Raw genomic sequence first — 12,750 nt, forward strand, 5'->3', positions numbered from 1 at the left:
GAAGAGCAGTATTTTGTAATTAGCATTTATATTTGATTTATTTTCACTCAATTTTGTCTCTTGTAATAAAACCCCTCTCTCTCTCTCTCTCTCTCTCTCTCTCTCTCTCTCTCTCTCTCTCTCTCTCTCTCTCTCTATAAAAGAAACATGTATCAATAATTTTATAATCTGTGGACACCACTAGGACTGCATATGTTTTCACTGGTTGGGAAGACACTATATGAATGGGGGAAAATAACACTATTCATATGTTTTTATTACAAGTTATTACTCATATTGTGTAGTAACTGAAGAAGTAAATATTCCATAAATGTGCCATAATATAATTTTGAAACTATATGCAATAAAGGTTGATGTATATTTAGTTTCCACCAGATTTCTGTTAATTCATTAAATATATTGCGATATGTGGAGTAGTGTGAATCCAAAAATCTTTTTTTAAAGACCCATTTTTACAGTAAAAATTTGTTAAAAATGTGTACATATTATCTGGAAAATATTTACATATCTGTATCCATTTTTTTCTACCCAACATTATTGTACTGTAAGATGTATAAACCTGAAGAGAAACACAAGTAACTGTCTTTGATCTCATGAATGCCTTTTTTACCCATCTTTTGAAAACTGAATACAACAAAAATGTCAAATTCTGTAAATGTAATTATATATGAAATATTTATTCATAAATATTATAACAATTTGGTTTTATTAATTCATTTGCATATTTATTTATTTACAATTTTCTCTGAACTTTTTCACGACCCCCCCAGCACCTTCAGGCCCCAGTAAAAAAAAACCTGCTATAGACGAAAAATAAATAGCCCTATGTTTAATATTTTCCAAAATATAGGCCTATACAATTTAACTTACAATCTTGATATTGATTTTTTTATTTTATTTCCACATTACATGCCTATCCATTGCGTAGTAGACCCACCGGAGGTACACACACCCATGTACCCTTCATTAGATCACAGCATGATGACCTCATTTCCGGCAGGTCCCAGCATCTGACGGCCGGTGGCGCGCTTGATCGTGTTTTTCGAGCTCGAGCTCAAGCGCGTGCAGTGACACTCGGTCTCGGAGACATTCCACACGCGCTGAGAGCGAGATCAACGGCACAGTGGGAAAAACACAGGAGAGAGACACACACAACAACCACTCGAGGAGCGTTGACTTAGCCGTTTTCCTTTTTAACAGCCTCGTATAGAAATCCACAGCGGGATAATTTCAACACAAATCTCAGCAGAGACTAACCGTGAAGATGGGTTCAGTCCCGGTATTATCTGTGCTCATTCTGGCCATCGCTGTTCCGAGTCTAGCCGGATACATTGAGGTTTGTACGCACTAATATCTCACCCTCGTTTTCATGATTATTATTGTTTACACTGATATTTCTCTTCTGAAATGTGCCTTTTTATATTCCTGATGTATTGGTAACGTTAGTTTACAAATGACGTCTAATGCTCAGCCTATAAAGTCATTAGTCTATTAATACGAGTCTGTAAATTGTCCGTATCCAGGGTTGTGTTTAATTCGGTGGCAAAAGAGAAACTTATTCAAATGTAATATTAAATAATTGTCATTTTGTTCCTTAAAGAACAAAAGCTGGACGAAGTAAAACGATTAATTGTCTTTCTTTAGACGAGCTGTGGAGATAAGGCTAACGTAAATGTCTTTATCTTTTCGTTTTAGTATTTATCTCCCATCTTTATTTCTGTTGTTGTATTGGAAACTGAAACCTAAACAACATTGATTCTGTCATAATGTCAGTTTGAAGTCCTCCATAGCTAATATCTGATGATAAAAGCCTTTCAAATATCCTTTTGACCTATAATGTTAGTTGTTGTTTGAATTTGAATGTTTATTTATATATATATATATATATATATATATATATATATATATATAAGTATGGATATGCTAACTGCAATCTTGCATTGGAGAATATCACACTGTATCAGAAGAGGCCTTTTAAGAGTTTGTGTTTGCTTTGAGTCAAATATCAAAGAATCAAGCTGGACAATCGGCTTCAGGATGTCTTTTGATCAGACCTTTATACAACTAGAATGATTCACATCATTATACATATTCATCAGGAATAGCTTTCAGGTGTTTGATCTGAACAGCATCTCTTACCACGACAAGCTTTAGGTGATAAAAAAACACTTCCCGTGTTAAAGGACAAGTCTGTATCTGTCAGAGAACCCTGCATCAAGCTACAGTATAGGCAAATTATGCAAATGAAATCATGTGGTATGTTAAAGGAAGTCAAGTTTATAAACTCTTAAACTGGAAAAGCTCTCACATCATTCCTTGATGGTCCATGTCTGGTTGCTTTAAACCTAATCACAGCTGCCCTTGTCCTTTTTGCACTTTTGAGCCAACAGTCCTTTCCAATAAGAGCTCAGCCTGCCGCCATCATGATATAACAAATTATGAAGCAATTATTTTCAAAGCCTGAAATAATGGCAATAATGCACTGAAATAAATAATGAAATCTCTTCATGTACTAATTGATGCATTTAGAGAGAAAGGAGCTGCCTGTGGTTCACGAGGAGATGCATAGATGTTTATGGATAAGCAAAGATCAGCATTACTGTAGAATATCAAAGAATCATTTTACCTTCGGATCAATATTATGTCCCTATCGTGTTTCTGTTATCACTGCTTTTTTCTTTGTTCCACATTTGGCTCCTTGCATCCTTGATTGTGTTTATCTGATAGCTCCTCGAGCGTATGAAAACCATGGTAAAATGTTATGTTTGGGAGAGGTGTGTGTTTGCAGAGTGTGTGCAGCGTTATGATGCAGGTTGGCAGGAGTTTGATGCTGTGCTACTGAGTCTCGTTGACCTCAGACCTGATTTATAACCCGACGGGGAAAGTTCTGCAGAGGTTCTGCATAGCCCCAAGCTCTCACTTACTGCAGGAGAGCTGCATCCATTGAAACCTCCAGTTTCTCCCTCCCGGTGCCGGGGATGGGAATTATTCCTTTGCCTCTGCCAGGTGCCATTGTGTTTGTAGGAGACAAAGGGAATGTGTTAAGATCACACTGGGCTGTCTGTTTGAGTGTTAATGCTTTACTGTTAACTCTAAAGCCGGTGCAAGTTTGGATTTGGCTTTTTTTGTTTCCTCAGCTGTGGGTATGTCCCTTTTTTATGTTGTTACAGCCATACGTTATATAACCGTACCACTTCCTGTCTCAACAATAAGGATTTTTCCTGTTAGTTTCAGATTTTTACGTGCCTTGACGACAGTTTCACTGGCCCAAATGAAGGCCAATATAACATTTAGCTGTGTTTTAATAGCTTGTTTTTAAATAAAGTGTCAGAATATTTATGAACACACACACACACATATATATATATATATATATATATAATAATAAAAAAAAAAAAAAATAAAAAAAAAATATATATATATATATATATATGTATGCAGTTGCAACATTTTAAAACTTCTCATTAGGCTACTCTTCAAACGTTTGGGGTTTGGTAGTATTTTTTTTTTTTATCCCCCCCCCAAAAGTCTCTTATGCTCACCAAGGCTCCATTTATTTAGCATAAATTATATTACAAATTAAAATGTCTGATTTCTATTTTAATGTTTTAAAATGTAATTTATTCCTGTTCTGACAAAGCTGAATTTTTAACATCATTACTCCAGTCTTCAGTGTCATATGATGATCTTTCAGAAATCATTCTAATATGCTGATTTGCTGCTCAAGGAACATAAAAAAAAAAAAAAGAAAGAAAAAATGTACTTACCCCAACTGATATAATGCAACTCTTGATAGAAACCCCCCATCAGAATACCAATGTCAAACTGGGCGTCAGGGGTGAAGGTTTTTGTTAAAATCTTTTTGAAAACAGTCTATTTTTGCAACTTAAATGGCGGCATAAATGTATTTATACACAGGAATAACAATTGCAGGAAATGCTATCGCACTTTTTCTTTTCTTTTTTTTTTTAGACAAATTGAAATCAGAAAACAATGTACGCTGGTTATTAATTTTTTATTTTTTGGCTTTTGCATTGCATCACCCTGTTTTTCCGAGAGCATTGAATCTTTAAAACAGCAAGTCTACTTATAGATAAGCTGCCCTTGAGACCCATGTATATACGGTTGCGCTGTTCCTCGCTTTTCTGAATGCAAGAATGACCCCTGACTGTGTGTGCTGTGCATGCCTGAATTGAGGACATAAATGCAGCACAGGGCTGAACCTTAATGGCGCTGGCCTCAAGCCATCCTTATTGTTGAGCCCTGTACGTTTGATCTGTGTTCCGTGTGTTTGATCAAATCCAGTTTTGCGTCTCAGTGTGTCAATTTGTGCTTTTATAGCTTGCGTAATGACTGCTTGAGTTTTTTTCCTTTCAGTTGTTGTTGTCACATGGACTTTTAATGGAAAGAACAAATTCAGGGAAATAAGTTGATTTGAAGTGAGTTCATTTCTTGAACCATTAATTCAGAAGCAAGTTCCTCTACTAATTCAAATGAACAAACTTCCCAACCCAAAGCACAGTCTTGCTGATATAACATGTTGCCAACTAACGCAACACAGGCTTGCTGGAATTTCACTGGCGCCAAATCATATTTGTGTTGTGTACAAAGCAAAGCCAAATCATATGTGTGTTGTGTGCAAAGCTTTTTCACATTTGACTGTTTTCACTGATTGTAATGCAAGCTTTGGCACATACCAACATGAATGGAGTGTTTATTTTGTATTTTTTGAAAATGCAATGTCATGTGTGCTCTAGTATCCTGCTGCTGGCAAGGACATGATGATCTTTCTTGTTATTCTCATTATCTGAAGCACATTAAAACACTAAACTTGCCATACTTGGGAGTTGCGCAAACCAGCTATTGTCACCCCGTGGGTTCAAGAGAAAGCTGAAAAAGAGCTTGTAAAAATTCTCTGTTGATGAGAGGGAGTCTGTGCACTCTTTCCCAAGCCTCTGAGATGGTAAACAAAAAGTGTTGTCTCTTCTCCAGCTTGCTCAAGGGCCCACCTTGCTCTCGTTACGCAGTCGTGCAGCTCTGCCTCCAGTGTTCGGTGTTGTGACTCTGGGCTCTTGCAGTGATGCATTGCATTGCAAGGAGTAGTTGGAACAAATGAAACCTGAGCGGACCACATTCCTAGTCTTATTTTGCACGATATATCAGTGCATGTTATAAATTATGGTTGTTTTTGTCATTTTTCATCATTAATGTGGTTCATCTCTGAAATTACTTTTGCTTTTTGGCTGTCATCAACTCTATACTTATGGACTGCCCATGTTTCACAATCAGGTCTTAAAGGGATAGTTCACCCAAAAATGAAAATGGTCAGCATTTACTCGCCTTCAAGTTGTTCCAACCCTGTATGAATTTCATTCTTCTGCTGAACAAAAAAGAAGATATTTTAAATAATGTTGGTAACCAAACAGTTGATGGACCCCATTGACTTCCATAGTATATTCAAACATTTATGTTTTTATGTTTTTTTCCCATTGAATATCTTGTTTTCCTCTGAAATGTCATATTTTAGAGGTTAAATAGTTGGCGAGTGCGAGTCTTGTCGGTTCTGATCACATCTTCCACTCAGTTAGATCTGACATTACACAAAGTCCAGGCATTGACTCCGAAGCAGCATTTCTTTGGTTTTCGCACCTGTGTTTGGTTAACCACATGCAGTGGTTTTGTGTGTGCTTGCATGAATGTTTGCTTGTGTGTGTGTGTGTGTGTGTGTGGTCTTTGCTGTCGTGATTCTGTCTGCTGCCTTTGATGGCACACAATACATTTGTATGCAGACTTCATTGTGTGGATGTGTTAGCAGGGCTTTTAATAGCATGGATTGCTCACCCCAGGACTGATGAATGGATGACAGTGAGGGGCTATTGTGAGCTCTGAAAGAGTGCAAGCCTCCTTTACCAGCTCAAGGACCCGATTGGGACATAAATGCATGTGTTTATCAGATGCGATGACAGCCTTGAGATCAGACGTTAATTGCCACATTGTTTACTTGTCTTCTTGATAGTGTGATCCTCAATGGTCGCATACAGAGTAACTGGAGTTGGTTTCTCTGTGCTGTTTATTTACCACTGAAACAGTCTTATTTGGCTAACAGGAACTAATGTTAATTTTCTGATAAGTGCAAGATCTCTGCCAGTAACATCTGGTATCTTTGATTGATTTGCTACTTATATTTGTAATTTAAAAAAAAATATTATTTATTTTATTGCACCTTTTATTTGTTATTTATTTAATTTGTACATCAGTGCTAAAGTGATTCGCACAGGGTCTAAAATATTTTTTTTGCCTAATAGTCAGGGGAGAATGAATTAAAAAAGGAATAAAAATTAGATGGTAGGCTTGGTGTACTGTCTGTTCAATGGATTTCCACACATCACTCACTCTGCTAAGTGATCCCATCAAAACAAATTTTTTGGTGTGAATTTATATGCATGGCAGGTGTGGCAGAGCTCTATTGTTGGATTGCAGGCATTGATGATGGTCTTGTCAGCCATTTCCTGTTTCGTTAAGCCTGAGCTATGTTAGCGCCACCCTGATGCTCATCCTCTGAGCTGAGAGCTTAGTGCTTAGAGAGACATTTTCAATTATTTTACCAGCCGCTCTCAGTCTCACCACAAATCCTCTTAGCTGTAAGACACACTGAGTGCTGGACAGAAGAGAAGAGAAGAGAACATGCTACTGCTGCGGATGCTCCACCCGTCCATTACTCAGATGATGCATACATGCGCAAACACACTTTGATAGCCACACCTTTTGAGTTGGCTCATATCTAGCACCTTAGAAGCCTAGATACGAATTCAGAAAGGCACAGAAAATGGAAAAACGCATTCTCCGGAGCATCTAAAGGGACGTGGTTGAACTTGCTGCTTGGGCGGTTACATTACAGTAAAATCAGATTTCACTTCTCATTTTAAGACTGTAAGGAGAGATGACTGACAGGGAAATGACGGAGGATTTGTTGCGCAACAGATCCTGACCGTCATTGACTAATATTTTATCTTGTAAAATGTGTGGTCAGTACCGCCGCTCCCTCCCAGATTATGCGTGACCGCGAATTCAAAAGCCAAAGTAAATAGGAAGAGTGCATTCAAAAGCAATTTCATAACCCCGCATATAGATAGCGGCTCCCTGATGCACACAAATTATATATAATTACCCAAATGGATTATTGTAAGAGAATGCAAAAGCATTGAAAAATATTTTGATCTCATACATCTAATTTTTTCCCCATCACCATGTCCCTTAAGGGGCTCCGTAGAATGCCTCATTTCCTTTCCGAATATAGTAAGGTTAAAAGGAACAAATAATATGTATACAAACCTTTAAATTCCACATAAGGAAGTTTTTATAATAGTAACTTTTATAATAACTTTTTAATGACATAATTATGAAATTATTATAAAACATTTAAACTGTTCGAGCAACTAAAAACAGCATAGACCAAAATATTAATTGTAGTGATTTAAGAATCGATATCGCTTCATCAAAATGAGACTGTCAACCCAGCCTTAACTATCTAAAACTATTTTTAATAACTTTTTGAGTTTATCGGTCCTTTGGTGTGACATGAGTTTTTTTTTTTAAAGTACAAATGTTCCATGTGGTATTTCAATTACTATGAGATCATTAAAATTGCAAGAAACATCAATTAAAGTAATTTTGTTTAACATGTCAGACTACAGGACACACTTTAGGACATTTCAAGCTATGTTGGCACATTGTTTCCAACAGTTAAACCATATGCCAGAATCTGAACAAATATGTAAAGCTTATTTTTGGTTATTAATGTTGCACCACAGGATTGAAATGCCACATAAGTGTAATTAGTAAACTAATTAAACTTCCCCCTCAACTGCAAGCTTGCATTATTTACTTCCTGTTGGGTTCATGATTCGTAATATTTTCAAGAATCCCCAAGAGGCCGCTTATTTAGACATGGATTTATGAATCGCTCCATAGGACTTATTAATTAGTGACAAAATAAATAAATATTTAGTGTAATGTGTAAATTCATATTAGTCATTTTTAAGCTTTGTGTTTCTGTTGTATTTCTTATAGGCCTACATCATTTGTATTTTTATGTGTTTCTATCTTTCACAGTTCTTCATGAGGACAGTTAAACTTAGCTGAAATTGATTAAAATAAATAAATACAATTATTTGTATAGATAATTTTGTCTATGGACCAAATATGTGACCCTGGATCACAAAACCAGTCTTAAGTCGCACGGGTATATTTGTGGAAATTGCCAATAAAACATTGTATGGGTCAAAATTATCGATTTTTCTTTTATGCCAAAAATCATCAGGATGTTAAGTAAAGATCATGATCCATGAAGATATTTAGTAAATTTCCCACCTTAAATATATAAAAAATGTATTTTTGTGAGTGGATGCAGCACTATCGCCTATAGAAATGGACAACTTTAAAGGTGATTTTTTTTTCAATATTTAAATTTTTCTGCACCCTCAGTTTCCAGATTTTCCAATAGTTGTATCTAGGCCAAATATTGTCATATCCTAACAAACCTAATATAAATTGAAAGATTATGTATTCAGCTTTCAGATGATGTATAAATCTCAATAAAAAAATAATAAAAAAATACAAGGAAAAATTTTTTATAATAAAAAATATATAAATATATATATTTCTGAAAATACAAGAAAAAATTATATATATATATATATATATATATATATATATATATATATATATATATATACATAAATAAAAAAATCTTTTTTTTTTTCTTGTATTTTCAGAAATTCCATTGACTGTTTCAATGAGTCAGTCAGTATTTACATGGAATTTACGACTTGTTTAAGTAGTTTTCCCAATCCCATGCTATCATTCATTCACAAATTGGACTACTGATTGCATATTGTCAGTACAGTGTTGAGCTACACTACCTTTCAAACGTTTGGGGTAAGATTTACTTATTATTATCAACTTGACAACAGTTGTGTTGCTCGATAGTTTGCGGGAAACCAACAGTGATTTTCTTTTTTTTTATTTTTTTTTTTTAATAGAAAGTTCAAAAGAATCTTTTAACATTATGCATGTATTTACTATCACTTCTAATCAAATTAATGCATCCTTGCTGAAAAAAAACAACTATTAATTTCTTAAAAAAAATAAAATCCAACCCCATACTTCTGAACGGTAGTGTACTTTCTTCCTCCGATTTGAATGTAAGAACCATTGACAGAACCACAGGCCTTGATAATCTTTTTGTTGTTGTTGTTATCAGTTATCGACTTCCAAATCCAAAATTACATGTCAGATGCTATTTTTAAATTGTCCACATTTCTAAAAAATAAATAAACGATTCTATACCCTATTATTTCAAAATGTCCATCTTTTTTTGCTACACCTGCCATTAGTTTCTTGCTTTCTTTGTGTCTGAGTTTGAGTGTCTTGTCTGCCACTGGCTCCCTCTCTTTCTGCAAATGTCTCTATCTCCTCGTGTGTGTCATGTCTGAGCGTGTCTGCTTCTTCAGGACCCTCTTCAGGACCGGCTGCATTAGAGGAAGTTAAATATAGCGAGCTCGTCAGGCAAACCCCGCTCGCACGATCTCTCCGAATCTCTGTCTCCTGGGCGGCGCGTTCGCTCTAATTATCCAGCTCATATTCGTCTCTTTGTATGAGAGAGTGAGAGGCACCGTTACCTCCCACGGCTCGGCTTGGCTCGGCTCATCACAAATTTAGACTCTCCTCCACCAAAGACTCGCAGAAGCGGGCACGTTTGCCCCTTTAGCACAAATGCCAAGCAATCCATTCCACCTTTAACTGCTCCCCATAGATATTTGTTGGGTGCTCTGACATTTGGAGGACATCATAGATTGTGTGGGTCTGTCTGAATATGTGCAAGTGTGTGTGTTTATAAGCTCATTGCCTGCATCAGTAGTTGCATTCGGATGGGTTGTGACTCATCTCCTTTGCATGTGTTCACATATGAATAAAACATTTGCTGTTTTATTCAGGAGCATGTTGTTCTCTCTTACACACAAACAGATTTTTTTCTTCCATTTCACCAAGTATGCTTATGGCCCATATCTGTGGCCATCTGTGTTTCTCTTGATGCTTGGATATTTGTGTCAAGATGGTTGAGGAAGACCTGTATGTGTGTGAATGTTAGCATGTATGTTTGAAACTACTTACTTTCTTAACTAACTACAGTATGCAACCAGAGCACGCTGTGTGGAGTTATGTGCATCAATTGCCAAGTGTTGTTTTGATCTTTTTGCAGAAATGTATACAGGTGTTGTGAGAAACATGCATTTATATTTAAAAATGCATGTGACAACAATATAGTGCACTACTACTGTTTAGCATTTTATAATGCATATTTTGTTGGATACTTTTTTTTTTTTTTTTTTACTATGCTATAATTATTTTTAAAGTTGGCATGATCACAATTCACCCTATGTTCTATTAATTTGTGCATATAGGTGCATATATTTTTTTATTTACTTTTTTGAGCTAATTAATTCTTCATCTAAAGTCATAAAGTCATAAAAAGTCAGTGAAATGACAGACTTCTGGTGACGTATGCAGGACTCCGTATGCATAAACCCCGTCTCTTTCTTGCATTCTACTGCCTTTTCATGATGAGATCTGCCTCCATTCAACCAACAACCGACGGATAGAACCTGCCCTATTTATTTTTTTAAATAATCGCTTTCACTTGGATGTGCGTCACAATACAGAAGTTCTGCTGCTACTTCCATTTCATTGGGACTTTATCATTTGAATAAGACCGCCCCCCATCCATTCAGCCACACCCCTTCTCCAAAACCCCACCCTCCAAAGATGCGAGCCAGTCAAACACTTACTAGCTGCACTCTGACTTTGATTTCTTCTCCAGCCTAGAGCTGTCACAGAGACAGGTGTGATTTCTCACGACACCTGTTTCAGTGATATCTCAGGTTGTAGGGACATACGATGTGTTGCATTCTCAAAATAAATTCTCTTACGTTTTGGATGGTAGCATTCAGTTTGAACATCATCTTAATGTTTTTTTGTGCGTTGGTTGCTCACTCTTTTTCCCAGGTTCCGAAAATGTATATGGACTTTTTTTTAAAGTATTGCATTTCCCTGTTGTCCTGTCTTGCTTTGCTGTCTGTTTTAAGAGGATTTTGAAGTGTGTCACTTGCCTCATTCTTCTCTTGTCTATCAAACTGCTTGTTCTTGCTCTTGTAGGAGTGGCAGCAAATGAATCGGGGAATAAAACAAAACACAAAATTCCTGTGTGCATGGTGCTGCTTTAATTTACATGATCAAATGCGCTTGTAAATTTTGTGTGGGAGTTGACTAGAGGCTTGCTTACCTCATTTGAATTCAGCTCAGGCTTTGACTCGTAGCCCCTCCTTTGTTGTGTTTTCTTTATTTGAGTTCTAGGAGCAGGTCTCTCTGAGAACGGCATTTAGAGACAGGGCTGTCCCAGTCATTCGGGTCCATGATAGCAGGTCAACCATTGTGCTTACTGAACAGCAGTCTTTAGCTTGCTTGTGTATCTTGAGTACTTTTATCTGGCTGTGGAATGACCAACCATTAGGAAAATCATCTTTTTTAAAAAAAGATAAATCCTGGTTTTCCCTGGTTTGCATCCCTCTCTCTTTCTGGCCAAGTAAATGGTATCATCTCTGCTACATTTTCTAGTTTGGCTGTGTTGGCATGTTTGGGCTGGTTAGTAGGCTGTCTAAAGACTCTGGAGTTTTATTACCTAACTATTAGACGGTACAATATCCAGTGCCAGGAACAACAAAGCTATACTGACATCACCTAGAAGAAGCCTCTTATGCTCAGTAAGACTGCATTTATTTGATCAAAAATACATAGGCCTATTTTTGATACATAAAATATTTTCAAATGTCATTTATTCCTGTTATGCTAAGCTAATCTTTCATAATCATTACTCCAGTCTTCAGTGTCACATGATCCTTCAGAAATCATTCTAATTTGCTGATTTACTGCTCAAGAAAAATTATCAAAGTTGAAGACAGTTGCGCTGCTTAATAATTTTGTTGAAACTGAGATTTCCAGGATTCCTTGACACATTAAAAATCTTTTGTAATGCTATAAATGTCCTTATCACGTTTGATCAGTGTAATGCATCCTTGCTGAATAGAAGCCTAAATTTCTTTAAAAAATGACCCCAAACTAGTTATAGTTTTGCTCTAATAAACTTTGACTGATAGTGATTCACTCACATGACTTGAGACAAATTAACATGACATTTTATGCACTTTTTGAAAAATATGTTCTAGTCTTGGTCTTTCCATCCTGCGTTTTTTAAGCAGTATCCCAAAATTCTCAAACATATGTGGATGGAAACAGCTATTGACATACATAATGTTGATTATTCTGCCGTAGTGGCAAGCAGCTCAGCATTGCGTATTTACCCTCTTTGCGTGATTGTTTCTGGTCTTAAGTGATCTGATCTGATCTGATCGAATTGGTCTTATGAGGCAGAGCAGGGGAAGAGGATGAAAATGTCAGATCAGGAGAGGTGAGCAGAGAGGTCCACGTGCTGTAACTGTATACACCCCAGAGACCTGGATCTGCACTGCTGAACCACCAAAAGAGCTGCCAACACTGATGCAGCACTTTTAGGAGGAAAAAAATACTGGTTGAGGGAGAGAATGCGATTGGCAGAACAGGGAAAATCAAAGCATCTTAAATTCTGACCTCAAGAAACTTGAAAACTCTGAATAGTTCAGAGGTCAGCTTCTTCCA

General features: G+C 36.5%; 1 protein-coding gene across 3 annotated transcripts in view; it reads left to right on the plus strand.

Annotated features, from left to right (window-relative positions):
• Positions 1-1,035: 1,035 nt before the first annotated feature.
• The window catches only part of aplp2 (amyloid beta (A4) precursor-like protein 2), an 89,310-nt gene continuing 77,595 nt past the window's right edge, over positions 1,036-12,750 (plus strand). Inside the window, exon 1 of one of the 3 annotated variants that reach the window (XM_082181438.1) lies at positions 1,036-1,336. In XM_082181438.1, coding sequence (XP_082037564.1) covers positions 1,265-1,336 — 72 coding nt within the window. In that variant the 5' untranslated portion in view covers positions 1,036-1,264. The remainder of the gene's footprint in view (positions 1,337-12,750) is intronic. The other 2 variants (XM_082181437.1, XM_082181436.1) reach the window with 2 other exon arrangements.

Source organism: Leuciscus leuciscus (assembly GCF_965113295.1).
Source record: "Leuciscus leuciscus genome assembly, chromosome: 10".
NCBI classification, from domain to species: Eukaryota; Metazoa; Chordata; class Actinopteri; order Cypriniformes; family Leuciscidae; genus Leuciscus; species Leuciscus leuciscus.